Genomic DNA, 24,497 nt, shown 5'->3' on the forward strand with positions numbered 1-24,497 from the left:
TTTCTATACAACATCTGTTTCTTTCCCACCCCAACTCATACTAACCATCAACCACACCTTTGGTCTTGTTCACACCATTCACTACATTCACCTCTCGTGAACTTTAAACACCCACCCTTCCTGGTTTTCTGTCTCTATACTCACTTTTCACCTTGTATCCTGACACTGTATCATCACCGTCTTTATTCTATCTTTCCAGCTAGTTCCACCCACCTTTATATAATGTGAGGTAACCATGTTATCTCCTCTACAGCAAAGCACCTGTTTCTGTCCCTCTATTATACTTTAGCCACTCAACACCTGGCATAAAGCAATCTCCAATACTGCACCTCCAGTTATGGAGGCATTTTCTTTGTTTTGTGAGTACTTGGCAACCACACTAGGGCCAGTCTCACAGAAAAGTACCCAGTACACTCCGTTAAGTGATTGGTATTAGGAAGTGCATCCAGCTATAAAAACCATGCCAAAGCTAACACTAGAGCTTGAAACAGCCCTCCAGTTCATTGGATCCTGTTTAAGCATCCAGTCCATACCAGCACAGATGACTGACGTTAAATGATGATAATGATATATATATATCTTTTTAAGTCATTAAATTACTGCCATGCTGGGGCACCACCTTGAAGAATTTTTGTCAAGCGAATTGTCCCCAGTACTTATTTTTATTTTAAGCCTAGTACTTATTCTGTCAGTCTCTTTTGCTGAACTCCTAAGTTATGGGAACGTAAACGAACTAACATCACTTGTCAAGCATTGGTGGGACACACACACACACACACACACACACACACACACACACACACACACTCACACATATATAATATATATATTATATGGAAGCTAAGGACAGATGAGTGGTTAGTGAGAGCTGTACAGCAATGCTGTCATTGCTATACTCATTGGAGTATAGCAAAGAATTTAGTGTACAAGTAGGAGTCCACCAGAGATTGGTTCAGGAATTTAAGACAGGCTGCCCTTGGGAGTTCCTCTATACTGATGACCTAGTTCACTACCAGAACTAAAGAAGAAATTTTAGGCGTGGAAGCAAGGTCTGGAATCAAAGAGTCTTAGAGTTAATTTAGCTAAGACCAAAATCCCAGTAAGTAGGAAAACAGACAAATCAAAAATCTCTTCTGAGATATGGCCCTGTTTGATATGTAGATCAAGCATTGGTAGAAACTCCATATGGTGTACCTGGTGCAAGTTATGGATGCATAAGAGGTGCAGGTTAACAGAAAGAAGTCATTGTGTGTGGTGGGTGTATAGGTATCATAAACATTCGAAATGTACTGAAAATAGACTTCATTAAATGCCCAGGGGCATATTTAGAAGTTGAAGATAGCTTCTGTTACCTAGGTGACCAAGACAGCAGTGGAAGAGGATGATCCAAGTGTGTAGCTGCTAGAATAAAATCAGGTTGGGCAAAGTTTAGAGACCTTTTCCTCTGTTGGTAGTTCAGAAACCTACCTCTACCCTCAGAGTGATGCCTGTGTGCAAACAGCCATGCTACACACCAGTGAAACATGGGTTGTGACTGCAAAGAACATGTGAAGGCTTGAAAGAAATGACGCTCATATTCTTCACTGGATGTGCAATGTTAGTGTGCATGTATGACAGAGTGTAAGTATCTTGAGAGAAAAATTGGGTATACGAGACATCAGATGTAGTGTGCAAGAAAGAAGACTGTGCTGATAGGGTCTTGTGATGCATATGGATGAGGACAGCTACGTAAAGGAGTGGAGGGAACCTGTTAAAGAGGTTGACCCAGGAAGACATGAGATGAGATGGTGAAGGATGATCTTCGAATGTTGAGTCTCACGGAGGCTATGACAAGTGATCAAGACCTTTGGTGATTTGCTGTGTTTGAGAAGACATATCAAGCCAAGTGAAATCATAGTCATGTCCAGTGCTGGTGACACATAAAAGGCACCTACTACACTCAATGGAGTGGATGGCATTAGGAAGGGCATCCAGCCATGGAAAACAAACCAAAACAGACTGGCACCTGTTGCAGCTCACTTGCTTACCAATTCCAGTCAAACCATCTAAACCATGCCAGCATGGAAAACAGATGTTAAATGATGATGATGATGATGATGATGATGATGATGATGATGATGGGCTTCTTCCAGTTTCTGTCTACTAAGTGTACTCTTGAGGCTTTGGTCAGCCCAAATCTATAGCAGAAGACACTTACCCAAAATGGGATTGAACCCAGAGCCATGTGTTTGGGAAGTAAACTTCTTACCACACAGCTATACCTGTGCCTATATATATATATAGACCTCTACCTTTAAGCAAACATTTGCACAAACCTTTTCAGTTACTGAAAACTGTCTCTCAACTACCCACTCACTTTTCCTATCATGCCTACAGTTTTAGAGCAGCACAATGAAATGTAGATCTGGAGAGATTGTAGTAAGATGGAGGAAGCCTCATCCAGACTTCTCACACTCAAAGAACAATGGTATAAATTCTTCTGAGTAGTGATGGTTGAGGGAGGAAGGCATATTTTTGGTTGAGGGAGGAATGCATACTTTTGGTAAAGAAATGAGTAAAGTGATTAGGGTAGGTAAGCTGGGGCCAGCTTAAATGGTCTCAGAAAGAGAGAGAGAGAGAGAGAGAGAGAGAGAGAGAGAGAGAGAGAGAGAGTATGGTGATGGGGTTAGAAGGAAGAGAGGATATAGTGATGGGAGTGTAAGAGAGAATGAAAGAATAACAGCAAAGAAAAGGCAATTCCAAACTCATTCTTTTACTATTTCATACCTTTTGCCTCTTTCTCTCTCTCCTTTCTTTATCTTTTAATTATTCTTTCTTGCTTATTCTCACACACATCTCATTCTCTCTCTCATTTTAGGCAGATCTAAAGTCAAATGGTGAGATTAAACTCTTCAAGTTTGGAACAGACACCAATGACTTCAGTATTTTATTCACAGAAGACTACCGAAATCACATCAGTCGGCTGACAGAGGATAACTGCATCAGTAAAGTCATTATAGGTACGTTTCTTCTGGTTTCAATATTTTCTCAAGTGGAGTAGGGAAGCTGAGATTGAGCAGCTTCTTACCTTCATGGTGTCTTATTCTCAAACACGAAACATTAATCCAACCTAGGAGGATGAGCTGAAGACCCACTAATTGATTTCAATGGAAATATATCCATTTAATTGTCAGGTTAGTGGTGGTGGTTGTGACTGTAACAGAGGTGGAGGTTGTTTGGCTCTGTATCAGCCTAGATTGAACACACTTATGCTCAAACACATTCCTGTCTTTTATGTTGTTTTTTTTTTGTTTGTTTGTTTCTGGCATACTGTATCTTGGTCAACCTTATCTAATGTGTCCTTTTCTTATTAAGATAGTCCATGTTCTAAAGTGGTTGACACCATCTCATCTCTATAAACTGTAGTCATTTAAAAAGAAAAACTCTTCTTTTAGACTCCATTCTTTGTATATCACAATAGCAGCATGATAATTTCATTTTAGAATGAAATGAAATGTTTTGGTCCTTCTTTATATAGGCCTTATTCTGCTAAAATATGAATTATCTTGCTAACTTTCTGGATCTACAGAGTGTTTTAAAAGTCTGTCACTTTCTAAGAACTCTTATATCATGAACTACAAATGGTAGCATGATTGAACTGGTACCATTTCAAAGCTAAAAGTGTCAAGTTTTCTTCAGTTAATTTAATTTTAATTTAATTTAATTTAATTTTTAGCTCTTTTCAGATCCAATAATGTCATTCACAAAATAAGAGAAGTCATTTTGCATCCTAGGGTATGCTGAAACTGAATCATGGACACGTGTTCAATGCAAATTTCATACGTTTACTAAGCAGGCACCAAACAGACATTCCATTTTGAATTGGCATGCAAAATTTAAGAAGGAGGGGTGTTTGTGCCCTGTGCAAAATTCATGGCGAATAGGTTTATCAGTGTACTTCAACTGTTGAACCAATTGCAGCTTGTATGGTGTGAACTGCAGCTGTCTCCTTAAGACGCATCAAACAGTTGTTGATGGGAACTGAAGTTCTCAGTTGGCTATTCTGACCGATTTCTGGGGGCTACACCGGAAGGCTTGCCAAACTTGTTCATCCGTATCATCTGAAGTTGAGGGGTGTCCTGTTCTCTTTGCCGGGCTCAAACAACCCTTCTCCTTAAATTTTGCATGCCAATTCAAAATGGAACATTTGTCTGATGCCTGCTTGGTAGACATCCAAAACGTGCATTGAACACATGTCTATAATTCAGTTTTAGCATATTCTAGGACGCAAAATTACTTATCTTGTTTTGTGAATGACATTCCTGGATCTGAAAAAAGCCAAAAAACAAAATTAATTTAAATTTAATTAAATTAAAATTAAATCAACAGAAGAAAACTTGACACTTTTAGCTTTTAAATGGTACCAGTTCAATCATGCTACCATTTGTAGTTCATGATATAAGAGTTCTTAGAATGTGACATAGACTTTTGAAACACCCTGTATATCTCCTGGTTATTGACAGCTGGCTACTACCCCCTCAGAGTGTTTGGTCTCTGACTCCTATGGAACTTCATTTACCCAGTATATATTTGTCTTCTCAACAGTAATGTCCATTTAATATACCTCTTTCATTTAACGTTTACAGTACAGCTATAGAAATTGAAAACATCTTAAAACATTGATGAAGCCTCCATGTAGTCATTTGACCAGCTTATAAATGGCAACCAAATCTCCCTCAAATCACACCCTACTCCCTTCAAATAACAATGGGCACTCATTGGATATACAATATCAGAAGAGAAATTATAAGGATTATCATGAGTGGAATGTCTTTGATCATAAACCAGTTTTGTACTGAGGCTAAATCTCAACTAAATAGAGCTGAGGTATGTTAGCCAAAATACAGAGTAATGTTTTGGTCACACAGCACAGAATCAGTAAAACTGGTGACTGGTTGGTGTTTTCTTCAGTAAATCTGCCCCAACCAACAGTAGTAGGAGGGGGTACTCAACAAACATTATATTAAATGCAGTCACACAGAAAACTGAATAAGTGTATGTTTTTTTTTATTTATTGCTTTTTTAATTTTTTTCTATAGACAAATTCCTGAATACAGTTGTGCGAAACTGGACTGATGTCAGTGTCAATAAAGAAGTTATGATTGACAAATTCCATTTCAAGGATGAAGAAATTACGTAAGTGACAGCTGCAGTTTCCACCTTCAAACAAATGGGTTATTGTTGGTGTTGTTGCTTTGCATATATTTATTGATTTTTAAAACAAGGTAGTTACCTTTAATACTCCTCGTATCTGTACTCAACTGTCTCTACTGTACTCTATCACACTGGACATTTATTAACCTTATTGTTATTATTTGTTGTCATTTCTTCAGAATAATCACATGAAGTCCATTAACATGCATTGTCTAAGTCAGACCTATCAGATGATTTACTGTTGTTATTTTGTGAGGGTACTGCAGGATATGGGATGTTCTCTATTTAACATAGCAGTGTATGTCGTCTATGAGGTGTTTGTGATTGTTTTTACTATTATTTAACTACAAAACAGCCCTGATCAGTCAGGTTTCTGATCATTGCAGTTGCCACCATCTAGTCTTTTATCTTCATGCACAGAACTCTGAACTACATTATTCCATGTGTCATCTGAAACACCAGAAGCTAGACATTATTCATGAGATCTGAGTTGTCTCTGACAACCAAACAAAATTTATACTTTGAAATTGTGAAACATTGGTCAGAAATGATGGTGTAAATATCACTTCCAGTATCTTGATGGCCTTGTAGTACACATATCTGCAAATAAACGTAGATACACCTCACTACTATTCTCACTACTCTGACTTAATGCACCTCACTATTACAAGCAGAATTTCATTAACTTGCTGTCATGAGAACAAATCTATTGGTGGGCATGGAAAAGACAACAGTGTAATCAATACTGTGTATATATTTCCTTAAATTACTGCATGAAGATTATCTTTAGGAATGTCCCAATATATTCAGAGAATAAAAGCCCTAATAGAGATGACTATTCACTTTATTCTGGCACCCTGCCTTTTGAGTTCAAATACTTTAAATTGAACTTATTCTTTTCCTCACTTTGGTAAAAGTGAGCAGCAGGTCTAGTGTGATGGATTAGATAATACAGCATCAGCTGTGATGATTTGTTAATGATTTGATACATGTTAACTCACCTAGTTTTCTTTATTTTGATGATATTGCAAGCTTTGGCTAATGATTCAGTCAGTTCACTGACTTAAATCTAAAATATACTGAACAAGTATAATGTCTACAATTTTATTTATTGCATTTTGAGTTGTGTTTGAATTTCTTGTTTCCTTCCCCTTGGATATAGGAATTTTCCTGTATGCATAGGTACATACATACAGAGATACTAACAAACAAACAAACACACACACATACATATCGTGGGTCTATGGCTTTGACCCCCAAAAACAGTGCTTGAAAGGAACAAGATTTCAAGACTTTAAACCAATCCAAGAAAATGCAATATCTCTAGGAATTCTTCCATCAATGCTGCCGATACTAGATAATGTGTGTGCCTTCAGAAGGGAACTACTTCAAAGGTGGTTAAAAGCTAAACTGATGTGTTGTAATTTTCTTTTTATAGTATTAGTCCTGATACTTTTTGATCAAACTTCTTTTATTTATATATATATATATATATATATATATATATATATATATATATATATATATATCATCATCATCATCATCATCATCATCATCATCATCGTTTAACGTCCGCTTTCCATGCTAGCATGGGTTGGACGATTTGACTGAGGACTGGTGCAACCGGATGGCTACACCAGGCTCCAATCTAATTTGGCAGTTTCTACAGCTGGATGCCCTTCCTAACGCCAACCACTCAGAGAGTGTAGTGGGTGCTTTTACGTGTCACCCGCACGAAAATGGCCACGCTCGAGATACTTACACTCTGACGGGTATGCACATTTACATTACACATCCAGCGGAGCATATTGGCTTCATTCCTTGCGAGCTTACGCATGTCCTCAGCAGTCACAGCCCATGTTTCACTGCCATGTAGAATGGTTGTTCGTACACATGCGTCATACAGTCTGCCTTTTACCCTGAGTGAGAGTCCCTTTGTCGCCAGCAGAGGTAAGAGCTCTCTAAACTTGGCCCAGGCTATTCTTATTCTAGCAGTTACACTTTCAGCGCACCCACCCCCACTACTAACTTGGTCACCCAGATAGCGGAAGCTATCAACTACCTCTAGTTTTTCTCCCTGGAATGAGATAGAAGTTGTTTCCTGTTTGTTTACAGTGTTTATTGCACCTGAACATCTGCCACATACAAAAACTAACTTTGTAGTTAATCTGCCTTTGATATTGCTGCACCTCTTATGTGTCCATAGCTTGCACCGGGTACATCTTATAGAGTTATATATATATATATTTGAAGAAAAGCAACAAAAATTCTTCAGGTTATAGCAGTACGTACATTTCGTACAAACTTCATTTATTTATGTAGTGAGAACACCACATAAGATGTGCAATGAAAATGTACTCCTCAGTTGCATAATGGAAGTTCATTTTAGAAAGTCATTTTGTAGATGTGTGCAAAAATAAGAGTAGGAAAATACCATCTTGACTGGGCTGTTAATCATTGCACGTCTTATGTGGTGTTCTCACTACAAAAATAAATGAAGTTTGTACTAAATGTACATACTGCTATAACCTAATGAATTTTTGTTGCTTTTCTTCAAATTTTATTCACCAAATCTCTTGATTTTGTTTTTGGTTTTTACCCTACCAAATTCTGGTGCCTCAAACATTTTAAGTACCACATTTAATATTTTGATTAAATCTATATTATATATATATATATATATATATAAGGGCTGCTATGATTATATTTATTCCATTAAGACACAACATTAAAGAATAATGGTTATTATAGTAACCATATTTTTGTGACCAAATTCTCATGGAGGAATATGCAATATGAAAATTATCTGTACTCAGTAAACTGGATCCTCTTAAAACTATTTATATCTATTTTTGTTCATTGCACAATCTATTGATATATTGTTCCAACAAACTTCTCAATGACTCATGCATAGTTGAAATATATCTACTCTTTGATATGTTAGTTTGGAAGATCATCATCATTTAATGTCTGTTGTCCATGCTGGCATGGGTTGCACAGTTTGACCTAGGCTGGTAAGCTGAGGGGCTGTACCAGACTCCAATCTGATTTGGCATGGTTTCTTTGGCTGGATGTCCGTCCTAACGCCAACCTCTCTGAGAATGTAATGGGTGCTTTTACGAGCCACTGGCATGGGAGCCAGTTGCACAACACCAGTATCTGCCACCACTACAATTTTACTTAGCTTGATGGGTCTTCTTCTCAAGCACAGCATATTGCCAAAGGTTTCGGTCATTTGTCATTGCTTCCATGAGGTCCAATACTCAGAAGGTGCTTTTTACTTGCCACCAGCACAGGTGCCAGTTACATGACACTGGCATCAGCCACATTGCCTCCATGAGGCCCAACACTTGAAGGTGTTTTTTAAGTGCCACCAGCATGAGTACTAGTTGCTCAGGACCAGCATTGGCCATGACTATGATTTCACTTAGTTTGACAGGTCTTCTCAAGCACAGCTTATCACTAGTCATTGCATCTGTGAGGCCTAACATTCAAAGATCATGCTTCACCAACTCATCCCATGTCTTCCTTGGTCTACCTGTTCCACAGGTTCCCTCCACAGTTAGAGATCAGCACTTTTTTACATGGCTGTCCTCTGAATTTTTGATTAATATTACCAGAGAATAAAACTGAAGATTGAATAGGGTGTAATGTTTGTTAAATATTGTTATAGTAATATATAAACTTTCAGTTTTGCTTATATCATTAAGTTCATCATCATGTATCTGAATTATAATAATTTGTATCAGATATTAATGTATTTCACTATTAGCTAATACCTGTGTTTTTCTATACCTTGTATAAACTATCTAACATATCGATATTTGTAGATTTATGTTAAACTTTTATTTCATTAAGCATTATTTTTTTTCAATTATTATTTTGGTTACAAATATGATTCAAATCAGGAGTATGTATTTCTTTTAATACATTAAATATTTACTTATGAAACACTCATTTTCTTTCAGAAACATTTTCTATTCTTTCAATGTAGCTAAAAACCTGATGAATTTTATTTAGTTAGTACCACTATGAAAGGTTACTAAATGTGGAAAATGAACGGGAGAAGGAAAGTCTTTCAAATATCAAACCAGCCATCAGAGTTGATAGCAGCATAATAGATAAGGCAATTAAGGATATGAAGTCAGAGAAAGTCCCCTCAGGCATCAGGAATCACTGCTGAGATGATTAAAATATCTAGTGGTGTAGGATACAGCCTAATCACCTGTATAGTTAATCAAGTTATTCAGGAAGGCACTATCTCCAATGACTGGTGTAATAGTATTATAGTTAGCTGCTACAAGGGTAAAGGAGATGCCTTAGATAGAAACAACTACAGAGGTATCAAACTGTTAGACCAGGTCATGAAAGTTACTGAGAGGGTTATAGCTTGATTGATTAGAAATAGAATTAAACTAGATGAGATGTAGTTTGGTTTTGTTCCTGGGGAGAGTACCACAGATGCCATCTTCCTAGTGAGACAGCTGTAGGAAAAGTATTTGACCAAAAGTAAGCCATTGTACTTAACTTTCATTGACCTGGAGAAAGCTTTCAACAGAATCCCCTGCTCTGTTATCTATTGGTCTCTAAGGAAGTTAGGAGTAGAGGAGTGGCTTGTTAGACTTTTAGGAGAGTGAGTTATATATCTTTAGATATACACCTAACTTTCCTGTGTTAAATTGGAAGAGAACTGAACGCAGAAACTCCAAACTGATCAACAACAACAAATATTTATTGTATGGTGGAAAATAAAACAGCTTCTAATTGTCCGGTTTTAGAGTAGCCTGAAATGTAGATGTATGGTTCTTCGAGCTGGTGTCATTATAGAGACAACTTGGTTCAACCACACTCAAATGGGAGAGCTTGCTTAGACGTCTTGCTTGGTCACTGTCAGGCTTGGTAAGAGACAGTCTAATAGCGGGAACGCTTCGATGTTGAAACCCACGCATGCGTGGTTAAGGATTCAGCAATGGCGCCTATGCTTTTTGGCGCCAATATGACGTCACTACAATGGCTCCCCCTTGAGTGTGAAACATGAAATTAAAAAATTTTGGAGGGACGTCTGAGGTGAGATGGCCATCGAAACCACGCAGAAAATGCGGCACAAATATATATATATCAAACACTCGGTTTTATCTTCACTGTATGAGTGGGATTTATCCACTCACGCACAACAGTGATAGTGGTGTGTGCGGCATTTGAAACACGAGCATGTTGTCCACGGGAGTTGAAGGTTTCTCAAGGTACGCTTTTTTCAGACGGTCGACAGACACAATTTCTGTACGACCATTAGTGTCGACCTTGAAAAACTTTGGAGTGCGAGAAAGCACATGATAGGGTCCTTTGTAAGGAGAAACAAGGGGTCCTTTGACAGAATCATCCCTAATAAACACATGAGACCAAGACTCAATGTCTGCTGGCACTCTAAAGGGAGGTGACTGTTGTCTGGGGCCCATAGATGGAAGATTGGAGAAATACTCTCGCAACCGAGTAACATAGGACTCTGGGTGTGCGTATACGATGCACCCCCAGGATTCGTGATAGGTCACGAAAAAGCGCGGCCTCAAATTGCCGGCCACGATCTGTGGTCAAACTGACCGGTACTCCGAACCTCGACACCCACCCAGAAACGAAAGCCTGGGCAACAGTCTCAGAAGTAATATCTGCTATAGGAATGGCTTCTGGCCAACGTGAGAAACGGTCAACACAAGTTAACAGGTATGAGAACCCGCGACACACTGGTAACGGTCCAACCAAATCAAGATGGACGTGACGGAAACGGGCTTCAGGAGAAGGAAATTGTCCAAGAGGGGCACGAACATGCCTATGGACCTTCACACTCTGGCACTTCATGCAGGAGCATGCCCAAGTGGCAATTGATCGCTGCATATTGGGCCAGAAAAACCGAGCAGTGATAAGCTTTACTGTTGCTGAGATGCCCGGATGTGACAAAGAATGAAGGGCATCAAACACAGAACGTTGATGGTTCGTAGGTATTAAAGGCCTAGGAGAACCTGTGGATGTGTCACATAATATAGAGCCCTCGGATGAAGGGAGTGGAAGATAAGCAAATTTACAGTTGCTGAATTTTGACGAAGTCAAATCTAAACTTGACAAAGAAGGTTGCTCCTGCGAAATTGCCAGCAAATCAATTTCCGCGGGAGTGGAAATAAAATGCACAGGAAGTCGAGAAAGAGCATCAGCTGGAATGTTCTCTTTCCCTGGCACATGACGAATGTCACCTGTAAATTGTGAGATAAAATCCAGGTGACGAAAAGCACGAGGAGAGAGCTTGTCCGTTTTAGAGGACAGAGCAAAAGTGAGTGGCTTGTGATCAGTATAAATCACAAACTCTCGTCCCTCGAGTTGGTGTTGAAAATGCCGAATCGACAGATAGATCGCCAATAGCTCACGATCAGAAGTACTATACCTGCGTTCGGCAGGCTGTAATTTACAAGAAAAGAAAGCCAAAGGTTTTGTTTGATTGTCTACAGTGTGCTGCAAAACAGCACCGACCGCAGAAGCGGAAGCATCCACAGATAAAGAAAGCGGAGCATCAGGAGCGGGATGTGCAAGAACAGGAACGAAGGTTAACTCCTGTTTCACAGACTCAAAAGCAGATAACGCCTCATCAGTAAGAGTGAGTCCAGCATCCTTCTTAGAATGGCCTTGCAGTAGCCTCGTTAAAGGAAGTAGTTTGTATGCACACCGGTCAATGAATCTCCTGTAAAAATTGACCATGCCTAAAAAATGGCGCAACTGTCGCAGAGAGGTTGGAGGTGCGATGCGTTGAATTGCATCGACTTTAGCAGGAAGAGGTTTGATCCCATTAGAATCAACCAAATGTCCCAGAAAATTCAGGGATGACTGCCCAAAAAGACACTTGTCGGGATTAATCTTCACATTATAAGCGCGAAGACGCTGAAAAAGTTGCGACAAATGGTGGAGATGATTCTCTTCCGTATCACTAGCGATGAGTATATCATCGACAAAATCAAGTCCACGAACGACCTCATCCATAAACCTCTGAAAAGTGCTAGTAGCATTACGCAAACCAAAACTCATAAATAGAAATTCAAAACAACCGAAAGGTGTAGTGATGGCTGTTTTAGGGATATCCTCTGGATTTACTGGTATCTGATGATAGGCCCATACCAGATCAATCTTAGAGAAAATGGTGCATCCATGCAGGTTCACCGAGAAATCCTGCAAATTCCTGATGGGATAGCGATCAGCTATCGTCACAGCATTTAGTCTCCGATAGTCCCCCACCGGGCGAAAATCCGAATCCCCTTTACGGGCCAAATGTAGAGGAGATGCCCATGGGCTGGTGGAGGGGCGAATGAGGCCGAGTTGAAGCATGTGCTCAAACTCGGCCTTGGCCGTCTTAAGACGTGGTCGAGAAAAAACCGGAGGACCAGTCGTCATGATATAATGGAGGGTGGAATGTGCAGGTTTAACCGGCTTGAAAGTAATATCCACCAACTCCGGAAAAGACGCTAAAAGAGAATGAAAAGCGTCCCCAGCAGTGGCAATAAAAAATGCTGGGCTAAGAGGAGAATTGGTAGAGCTCCTTGCCGGCGTGGAAAGGGATGTCGAGTCATCGACAAGCCTTCGACGTCGGACATCTACCAATAATTGAAAATGATTTTAAAAATCCGCACCCAAAATGGGATGTGGAATGTCAGCTATGACAAAAACCCATTGAAAGTCTCTGCGAAGACCAATGTCTAAACGTAGAGAAAGCTGACCAAAAGTAGGAATCGGAGATGAATCAACAGCGTGCAAAACGATTTCAGAACGGTGAGGTTTGTCGACTGTTAGACGAAGCGGCCAAATACTACAACAGGAACCAGTGTCAACCATGAAGAATTTCTTCGACACTTGGTCCTGGACGTATATTGCACGATTAAAAACAGGTTGGGTGGAGGAAAATGACGTGCGCACTTTCTCCTTTACTCGTTTCCCAACGCCTTGAACGAACAAGGCTGAATACATTTTGTCGCCTTGTTCGAAAAGTTTGCATGGTACCAACACAGACCTTGCTTCTTCCAGGTAGCTCCCCGATCTCGAGAAAATTTTCGAGACCGGGAAACGCTACGAGATTGGGAACCACCACGAGATCTCGAGAAACAGAGGGTATTTACGGTGCGAGTGAGCTCCTGAATGCTACGTAGCAAATCCTCATTGGTCACTGAAGAGGACTGCTTTGCAGGATCTACGGAAACTGTACGTGGTGTGTCCGTGGAGGACTCAGAGCAATTTGAAACAAGTCGAGAAGGGTTCACTGAAAATTCCATGACCCTATCGGCCATGGTGACCACTTGATCTAGTGAGTTCGAGTCCGAAACCGTTGCCAATATTGTCTGGACTTGCGACGGTAACCGTTTAAAGAATATCTTTCTAAGAAGTGGCCCGTCTGTTGATTCACCGCTGAGACCGCGTAGATGAGTTAAAAACTTTGTTGGAGTTCTATCGCCTAGTTGTTCATCCGCCATCAGCTCATGAAACTTGCTGGTGGCAGTTCTGGCAGTCCTTCGCAATATCTCAGTCTTGACCTCATCGTAGGTCGCGTCATCTTTCGGAGTCATGATAAAATCCTTCGACACTTTTAGAAGCGACAAAGGCAAATTGCATAGCATTAAAGATAGCCTCCAAGTGGGCGAGACATCATGTGCCCGAAAAAAATTCTCTAACTGACCAAAAAATACGTCAGTCTCTCCGGCGAATGAAGGCAGGCTTGGCAACGCACACATATCGGTAAATGATTCCGTCAAAGGTAAAATAGGAAGAAACAATAACGAAAAACGTGTAAAATATGCAAAAGGCCAAAAAAAATTTCACCACAAATGGAAAAGGAAAACACACTATTTTTTTTCTGTACCTTTCTGTTTTCCTCCGTAATGTATGTGCACAATAAGAACCAAAATGGAAAAAAAAAAGAAATATTCGCTAAAAAAAAAAACAATGTGGTTGCCTTCTGTATTTTTTTTTTTGTATTGTTTTCCTTTTTTTTTTTTTGTAGTGTGTTTAGTTGTGAGCTTGTACTGTCTGCGGGAAAAAAAAAAATTTTTTCTTTTTTTTTTTTTGAAAACCCACCTTGACGTGCTGAAAGAAAATGGAAAATAATAGTCAGAAAGAAAGAAGAAAAAAAACGTCTGTATCAGCTTGGCACAATGTGAGTTTGTATAGTCGGAAATGCTATAGAGTCAATATCTCACTGTGAAATTGTTCAAAAAGTCCGGAAACTCGTGTTGCGGCCGGAAACTCGTGTTGCGGCCGGAAACTCGTGTTGCTCATACCAATGATGATGCTGATCAGTCCAGATCGTCGTGGCTGCAGTCGTTCCTTAGTCGGGGTCACCACTTTAGGAGAGTGGGTTATATATCTTTAGATATACACCTAACTTTCTTATGTTAAATTGGAAGAGAACTGAACGCAGAAACTCCAAACTGATCAACAACAACAAATATTTATTGTACGGGGGAAAATAAAACAGCTTCTAATTGTCTGGTTTTAGAGTAGCCTGAAATGTAGATGTACGGTTCTTCGAGCTGGTGTCATTATAGAGACAACTTGGTTCAACCACACTCAAATGGGAGAGCTTGCTTAGACGTCTTGCTTGGTCGCTGTCAGGCTTGGTAAGAGACAGTCTAATAGCGGGAACGCTTCGATGTTGAAACCCACGCATGCGTGGTTAAGGATTCAGCAATGGCGCCTATGCTTTTTGGCACCAATATGACGTCACTACAGACTTATACAAGCCATGTACAGTGATGCTGTCAGTAAGGTGGGAGTCAATCGTGAATACAGTGACAAATTTAGCATACAAGTAGGGGTTCACCAAGGTTCAGTTCTCAGCCCACTCTTATTCATTATAGTCCTCCAAACCATAACAGGAATTCAAAAGTGGATGCTCATGAGAACTACTTTATGCTGATGACCTTGCTCATATTGAGGAATCTGTAGCAGAATTGGAGAAGAAATTCCAGGTATGGAAGCAAAACCTGGAATCAAAGGACCTTAAAGTTAACTTCACAAAGACCAAAGTTGTTAGCAAGACACGTCATGTAAATAGCCCTGCTCAATATGTAGGAAAGGTGTTGGAAGTAATTCTATTCGCTGCACTCAGTGTAAGCTATGGACACGTAAGAAGTGCAGTGGAATCACAGGTAGAATAACAGATAAAGTCGTTGTCATATGTGGTAGAGGTACAGGAACAATAAGCAGTAAGAGCACACAGGACTTAGATTCTCTTAAATGCCCAGGAGGCTCTCTTGTGGTTGTAGATAGTCTCTGTTACCTAGGTGACCAAATTAGCAGTGGTGGAGGATACTTTGAAAGTATTGTTTCTAGAATAAGAATAGGATGGAGGAAGTTCAGAGAGCTATTACCTTTGTTGACAACACAAGGACTCTCTCTCAGAGTGGAAGGTAAACTGTATGATGCTTGTGTGTGAACAGCTATACTTCATAGTAGTGAGACATGGGCCGTGAATGCGGAAGACATGTGTAGACTGGAGAAAAATGAAGGCAATATGCTCCACTGGATGTGCAACATCAGTGTGCATGTACGACAAAGTGCAAACCTATTGAGAGAAAAGTTGAACATAAGAGGAATCAAATGCAGCATGCAAGAGAGAAGACTACATTGGTTTGGACATGTGATGCGTATGAATGAAGACAGCTGTATAAAGAAGTGCCGATCACTGAAAGTGGAAGGTACCTTCAGAAAAGGGAAACCCAGGAAGACATGGGATGAAGTGGTAAGGACCGATCTCAGGATGCTGGGCCACATGGAGGAAATGACAATGGACCAAGATGTCTAGCTATATAAAGTTCTTGAGTAGACCTGCCCACATCAGCAAAACTAAGTTCTAGAAGTGCTGTGTGTTCCACCCACATGTAACAAGAAAACTTTTCATACACCCTACCACAACAAACCAAACTATAGCTCTTCTCTTCCTCATATCTTCTCTTTCATGCACTATGCTTATCTCTCACACCCCAATCCTGTCCTAATGGCCCTGTTCATTGTATCATTACTATCCAGTAACCCCCGCCCTATATACCCAGGTTTTCACCATTCGCTACATTCCCCTCGCCCCACTCTCTACTCACGTTTCTTATGCCACTTATATTATAACTTCTGTATCTCAAGAGTATGCCACCATTTCTCTCTCTCTTCTTTTACTCAACCATCCTGTTTTCTGATTCCTGTCCCTTGTGAGTACACCTGACATTTTGCCACCATCTCTCTCCTGCTCTTTCTTGCACTCCTGCTGTCTCTCTCTCCTTCTCCTGCTCTTCCCTCAGATTGGTTAATGATGTATCACCTTTACAGCAGCACACCTGTTTCTGGCTCACTATAATCTTTCATCGTCTGACACAAGATTCTCTCCTCCAATGTCCCTTCCCCTCTCAAAGGATCTTTGTCTTGCAAGTTACTTGGTGGCTCTGCCAGTGCTGGTGTCATTTAAAAAGCATTCAGTCCATGCTGTAAAGTGGTTGGCATTTGGAAGGGCATCCAGCTGTAAAAATCATGCCAAACTGACCTTGTCTGTGCTTGTACCACATAAAAAGCATTCAGTCCACTTTGCTGGGTGGTTAGTGTTAGGAAAGGCATGCAGCCATAAAAACCCTGCCAAAACAGACACAGAAGTATGGTGCAGGTTCCTGCCTGGCCAGCTTCTGTCAAACCATCCAACCCATGCCAGCATGGAAGGTGACGTTAAACAATGATTTCAGTTCATTACCATCATCAGCATTAACCTAAGGAAATTTTGTGACAAAAGAAAATAGAAAATTTGAATTTAGAATATAACTAAATTTAATAGCTAATTGTTTGAAAATACATTTAATTATAAATGGTTTGATCAAGTATGTACAATATCTTACAAATATGTCAAAACATCCAGTTTTCTGTTGTGAGGATCACACTTTGAAGTTTATTTGTTTAATCTAACATATGAAAAATGAATTCAAATTCATTGCATTAAATGTATGTGCATTTTTACTTTAGTCTCGTACATACGTACACTCAAATGTCCAGTAATAAACATGATAATTTTAAAAATCTACCTAATTGAGATAGACTGCTTACTTTCAATCCAATGGAGGCTACAAACTTGATTATTACTTACCTGTTTATGAGAAATAGCTTAACACCTCTCACATTTGAAATGTTTCTCATACTCCTACCTCACTGACAAAAAATAAAAATTAAAATTCCCAGTAGGACTGTTATTAACAAAAGAAATGAACTAGGTTTTTTTGTGATAAGTCTACCAAAAATTCAACTGACAGTAATATAACCAAAGGAAGTTACCAGCCATAAACTGTAAATTGTAATGTTGGTCCATCTCTACTTTCAGGCATCTAGTAAAGGCATCTGTATTAACTGTGCGAGATTCAGGTACCTGGTGGCTTTCTATCCCTAATGCTGGTATTTTTATGAAAAATTTAATTCGAGGCCGGAAAGCTGCCATTACAATTATTAAGAAAACAAAATACAAAGAAATTTTCAAAGATGTAAGTAATTATATACCTTTTAAACATTTTCATTGGGATTGAAAATCATATGGTGCTGAAGGAAGTGGAGGGTAGAATTAATAGTCTTAGACAAATACCTTATGGTATTTAATTAAAATCTTTATGTCCTTGGTCCAAATCTTGCTGAGGATTGACTTTGCTTTCATCTTTCTTTAGTTGATAAAATACTTACCAGTCATGTACTTGCATTAGTTTAATCAGCTATATCTCTACCCAACTCCAATTTCTGGCTTATGGAAGCATGTTGATGCATGTTGCAGTCAAGAAGTAAGGTGGAGGGGAACTTCATCCAGTTTACTCATGGGTAAGATACATCCTCATCGTTTAACATCCGCTTTCCATGCTAGCATGGGTTGGACGATTTGACTGAAGACTGGTGAACCAGATGGCTGCACCAGGCTCCAATCTGATCTGGCAAAGTTTCTACAGTTGGATGCCCTTCCTAACGCCAACCACTCCGAGAGTGTAGTGGGTCCTTTTACGTGCCACCGGCATGAAGGCCAGTCAGGCGGTACTGGCAACGGCCATGCTCAAAATGGTGTATTTTACGTGCCACCTGCACAGGAGCCAGTCCAGCAGCACTGGCAATGATCTCACTCGAATGTCTTTACACGTACCACCGGCACAAGTGCCAGGAAGGCGATGCTGGGCACAGGTGCCATCACGATTTCGCTTTTGCTTGCCTCAACAGGTCTTCGCAAGCCAAGTTTTGTGTCCAATGAAAGAGACGACGTTGGCTTGGGTGCCAGTCGTCAAATTTATTTCGATTTCACTTGCCTCAACAGGTCTTCACAAGCAGAGTTTAGTGTCCATGGAGGAAGGTACGCATAAGTGGGCTGGCTACACCCCTGGCAGAGGCCTTGAAATTAGGTCTCACTTGGCTTGCCGGGTCTTCTCACGCACAGCATATTTCCAAAGGTCTCGGTCAGAAGTCTGGTATAAAATCTTCTGGGATGGTAACAGTGATAGAGTAGGTGGTGTAGGCATTCTTCTCACAGAGAAATGGGTTGACAAGGTAATTTTTACTTTAGTCAGAGTGTGCAACAGAGTACTTAAATTTGGCCTTGTTTTTCAGAGTAGTACAGCAACAATTATCTCTGCCTATTCCCTACCAGGCAGGTCTGCTGAATGAACAAAAGGACTGCTTTTATGATATTCTTCTGCAGGCTGTCTCAAAGACAAATGACAATCACCTCATCTTTGAAGCTGGTGATTTCAATGGATGTGTTGGGCAGTAGCCAGTTATCTTCCATGGTGTACATGGGAGCCAGAGCCATGGAATTGATTCCCAAAATGAAGAGGGAGAAAAAGTACTGGAGTTCTGTGGTACAAATAGCCTAATGATCTACAATACCAACTTCAGGAATCCCACCATTAATTGATAACCTACCAACCGGACGGCCACACTAGTCAGATTGATTACATTCTCAACAGACAGTAAGATACATGGTTGCTCGTAAATGCAAAGACCTTCCCTGGTGAAGAAAGTAACCCCCAGCATAGACTAGTCATTAGTGACTTTAGACTTTAGGTTAGGCTAGAAAGATGCTAAGAAGCAGACCAATCTGGAAAAGAAGGATTGGAAATCTTAAGGATATTTTGTATGGTCTGAGATTTAGGAACACCCTAAGTGAGAAATTTAATGAAAAGGAGGAGGAACTACAGACTTGTAATATAGATGGCAACTGAGAATTCCTGCAGGACAGCTTGCTGAGTGCAACAGACCAAATCTGCTGTTAGTGCACAAAGTCCAACTAGATCTAGGGTGATGTGGTGGTGGAACAATGCCGTAGACAAGGCCATTAGAGCAAAGAAACAGGCATGGAAGGACTGGAAGAGTGGTGGTAGCAGAGAACTATATCAGGTAGCTCAGAGGGAGGCTAGAAGACAGGTATACTTAGCCAGGGGAGAAGCAGAAAAAAGGAAGTTTGCCAATGTTCTGCATTGTGAGTACCAGGGGCTTGAAGAGTTTTCAGATTGCAAGACAATGTGTTTGTATGGATGATGGTTCACTTGTAGGTAGTGATTCTGCTAAGAAGGAGGTTTGGAAGTGCTGCTATGAAAGGCTGCTAAATGTAGGGAATGCATGGGAGAAGGAGAACTTGCCTAATGTGGACCCAACTGAGGGGCTGACTATTTGAATCGACAGTAGCTTAGTAGATAAAGTAATTAAGGAGATGAAGACAGAGAAAACCTCTGACCCATCAGGGATCACAACTGAGATGCTTAAAATCTCTGGTGGAGTGGGAGATGATCTGGTCACCCATATAGTTAATCAGGTTGTCCACAAGGGAGTCATACTCAATGACTGATGTACCAGCATTATAGACAACTGCTACAAAGGCATCAGATTGCTGAACCAGGTGATGAAAGTTGCAGAAAGGGTCATAATTCAATTAATTAGGAAGAGAGTTAGCATAGATAAGAATCAGTTTGGATTTGTGCTAGAGAAAAGCACCACCGATACTATCTTCCTGGTGAAGCAACTGCAGGAGAAATATTTGGCCAAAAATGTACCTCTATTTCTGGCTTTTGTTGACATGGAGAAACTTTTGACAGGATTCCCTACTTCCTTATTTGGTAGGTAATGCAGAAGCTAGGGATAGATGAGTGGCTGGTGAGACCTGTACAAGCCATGTACAGGGATGCTGTTAGTAAAGTGAGAGTTGCCAATGAGTATAGCAAGGAGTTTAGTGTACAAGTAGGAGTCCACCAGGGTTCAGTTCTTATCCCTCTCTTATTTATCATGGGCCTTCAAGCTATAACTGAGGAATTTAAAACTGGCTGCCCTTGGGAGCTTCTCTATGCCAATGACCTTGTTCTTATTGCTGAATCACTACCAGAACTAAGGAAAAAATTTCAGGTATAGAAGCAAAGTCTGGGATCACCGTGCCTGTAGTGAAGACTAAAGTATTGTAAAAGTAATGTAGCAAAAGACCAAAGTATGAAAATAGACAAATCACATAACCCTGCTCGATATGTAGAAATGGTGTCAGGAGAAACTCTGTGCTCCCAATACCAACAATGGACATGTAAGAGGTGCAGTGGTATCACTAGATGTCTAACAGAAAAAGTAGCCTTTACATGTGGCAGAAAAATGGACTTCCTCATATGTCAGCGGACACTTTCTGTTACTTGGGTGACCAAGTTAGATGTTAAAAAAAAATAGGCTAGGTAAAGTTCAGAGAGCTACTACTTCTGTTAGTAATGAAGGGCCTCTCTCTCAGAGTGAAAGGCAGATTGCATGATGCTTGTGTACAAACAACTATGCTACATGGCAGTGAGACATGAGCTGTGACTACTGAGGATATGAAAACTTGAAAGAAATTAAGCCAGTATGCTTCACTGGATGAGTAATGTCAGTGTGCATATATTGGGTCATCTCATATATAATGCAGTTTTTTAATACTTTTATTTATCAAATTTAAGATAAACAAACTTCTTTTTTAATCTAAAATATACTATCCTTTATTTTCTACAATGCTCTAAGATCTATCTGGTAGACTTGCAAGGTCCTTTTTCCAAAATTCACTTGTCTGTGACGAAAAATACTCTTCTAGTACTGTTCTGACCTTGTCTACAAAATTCATATTTTTGTTGTCAATGATTTTGAAGACTGCGGAATAAATGATAATCAGATGGGGCAATGTCCGGTGAATATGGTGGGTGGGGCATCATTTCCCATCCAGACTGCTCCAGCATTTGGAATGTCATCCTTGCTGTATGTGGCCAAGCATTATCCTGATGGAAGAACACCTTTCGTATTGAAACTAAAGATGATCATTTTTCTTCTAGCTCTGACTTAAGCCACTCAAGCTTCTTGCAGTAGATCTCCTTTGTTATCATTTGGTTTGGGTTTACAAGTTCAAAGTGGACTAAACATTTCATATCCCACCAAACAGATAATACCATACATGGGTGAAGACCTTTTTTAGCCTGGGGTGCCGGTGTTTCACCTTTCTACCCACTGTTGGCACTTGACATTTTTATAGAGAACCCATTTCTCATCACCAGTCACTATTCTGTCCAAAAAGGGTTCATTCGTGAGATATGACAGCAAAGAAGAGCACACATTCACTTTGCATGTGATTAGACCCGGAAAGTTTGTGAGGAACCCATTGACCCAATTTTCTGACTTTTCTGATGGCATGCAGGTGTCAATGAATGCTCGAATTACCAACTCCAAGCTTCTCTGCTTGTTCCTCAACAGTTACAATGGGATTTTGTTCCATCAGGGTTTGCAGAACATCCTTGTCAAGCTCAGAATTTCTGGAACCACCGTTGACACTGGCTTATGCTTATTGTCCGATCCTCACATACTGCATTAATATTCCTTGCACTTTCCATTGCGTTGTTGCCTTTCTTGAACTCATAAAGCAAAATATGCCAAATATGCTCCTTTGTCCCTTCCATTATAGCTTTGAAAAAATAACTGCTAAAATCGAACTGCACTCTTCAAAACTTGCACTAAGAATAAGTACAAGGTGAAATTACTACCTGCTTTTATAGCAAGTTAATAGAGGTAGTTTATCCTGTCCCCCTTCGACTTGTAGTTCAAAAAATTGAAAAAAACCCCTTTATTTATGGGATGACCCAATACAACAGTGTAAGTGATTTGAGAGAAAACTGGGTATACATAGCATCAGATGTAGTGTGCAAAAGAGAAGATTTCACTGGTATGGCCATATAATGCATATGAATGAAGACAGTTGCATTGAGAGGTGCCAATCGCTAATTGTAGAGGGAACATGTGGAAGATATAAACCCAGGAAGACATAGGATGAAGTAGTGAGAAAGGGTCTTCAGACATTGGGATTCACAGAGGGGATAATAGGGGACCAAGACTCCTAATGGTTTGCTGTGTTTGAAAAGACATATCAAGCATAACTGCCCTTGCATAAAGACTTGTCCCCTGCAACCTTCTCCAGCTGAGCATCCCTAATCTAACAGGCTTGTAGGTGCTGGTGCCACATAAAAAGCACCCATGCCCAGTACACTCTGCCACTTCACTGTTTGGGTTTGGAGAAGACAAACATTCTATCAATATTTGGGTGGAGATGACATTGCAGGCTTAAGCAATTTTCATAACTCTCCTTTCTTATATTCTATATCCACTTTGAGCAAACCAGTATGTGGAGGCTCTTAAGCAAGTCACTTAACTCTACTTCTGTATCTATCAGTATATCCAGATTTCATTTAAATGTTTATTTCCTTTATTTGCTTATGTATCTGTGTGTCTGCACAATTATATTTCTCCCATCATCTGTCTATTTTCATTTTTGTTTCCCCTTTCTCTCCTCACTCTTTCTCTCACTCTCTCTCTCTCTCTCTCTCTCTCTCTATATATATATATATATATATATATATATATATATATATATATACAGTTCTATATTTAAGAGATGAGGAATTATTTACATTATTTACATTTGACGGATATTTGTCCTCATCTTGTTTGTTGTCAACACAACGTTTCGGCTGATATACCCTCCAGCCTTCGTCAGGTGTCTTGGGGAAATTTTGAACCTGGGTTCTCATTCCTAATGATGTTACTGTTATTATATTATTATTATTATTATTACTATTATTAATCAGGTTGCTGCCGTGAATCGAACTCGGAACCTTGGGGTTAGTAGCCCGCGCTCTTAACCACTACGCCATATGCCCGTGACACCTGACGAAGGCTGGAGGGTATATCAGCCGAAACGTTGTGTTGACAATAAACAAAATGAGGACAAATATCCATCAAATGTAAATAATGTAAATGATGTATATATATATATAATCAGCTGTGCTTCTTTCCCTCCCAAATAAACATTAAGAATACTTTGTCTTCATTTCCATTACAGGATCTGGAACAACGGAAGTGGCCTCGTCTAGCTAGGTTGGGTATAGTCTACCATATTCATGATATTATTGGTGCTGACTTGGTTGACTGGTAAGTTAAATACTCTTATTTAAAATGGGGCTGGATTTAACAAGGTATTGGATAGGTAAAGTAAACTGATGCTATTAACTAACCCACTTCCTTCAAAATTGCTGGCCTTGTACCTAAATCAGAAATGAATATTGAAAGCAGTCAGTTGGCAGAATCATTAGCACACTGGGCAAAATGCTTAATGGACATTTCATCCATCTTTACATTCTGAGTTCAAATTTCATTGACACTGACTTTGCCTTTCATCTTCTCAGGGTCAATAAAAAAAAAGTACTAGCTAAGCACTTGAATCGAAGTAATGGACTCAATCCCTTCCTTGAAATTGTTGGCCTTGCAAAGCATTTTGTCTGTCTTTACATTCTGAGTTCAAATTTCATTGAGATTAACTTTGGCTTTCATGCTTTCAGGGTCAATGAAATAAGTACCAGTTGAACACTGGAGATGGTGTAATCGATGTAATCCCTCTCCCAAAATTGCTGGCCTTGTGGTAAAATTTGAAGCATTATTATTTTTATTATAGTGGAATGTTGTGAAGATAAATTCCAGATCATCCAATTTTAATTCCTGGTCTTAGCTTTTTCATTTAGTCTAAGAATATTGTTGCTTTTTAGCTCTAGGTTAGTCCAGATCAAGAAGACTGGCTGCTATTTTTAACAACTTGAGCTACAACTTAGAGACTATCGCTTTGACTTATTTCTTTTGTTTTTTGGGGTTTTTGTTTCTCAGTCAGTGTTGTGTACATTGACAAGAGCCACATCACTTCTGTAATAGTTAAATTTGAACTTGACTTTGTGACTCAGTAATCCACCGCTGTG

The 24,497-nt window shown here is 39.8% G+C and overlaps 1 protein-coding gene across 6 annotated transcripts in view; it reads left to right on the top strand.

Moving 5' to 3' along the window:
• LOC106881778 (winged helix repair factor 1-like) overlaps positions 1-24,497 on the top strand; it is a 147,262-nt gene that overhangs the window by 109,395 nt on the left and 13,370 nt on the right. For all 6 annotated transcript variants that reach the window (XM_089347097.1, XM_089347094.1, XM_089347096.1 and 3 more), the window contains 4 exons: positions 2,858-2,999; positions 5,079-5,175; positions 17,567-17,723; positions 23,594-23,682. In XM_089347097.1, coding sequence (XP_089203223.1) covers positions 2,858-2,999; positions 5,079-5,175; positions 17,567-17,723; positions 23,594-23,682 — 485 coding nt within the window. The remainder of the gene's footprint in view (positions 1-2,857; positions 3,000-5,078; positions 5,176-17,566; positions 17,724-23,593; positions 23,683-24,497) is intronic.

The sequence above is a fragment of the Octopus bimaculoides genome, chromosome 2 (genome assembly GCF_046866305.1).
Source record: "Octopus bimaculoides isolate indiv1 chromosome 2, ASM4686630v1, whole genome shotgun sequence".
NCBI lineage: Eukaryota > Metazoa > Mollusca > Cephalopoda > Octopoda > Octopodidae > Octopus > Octopus bimaculoides.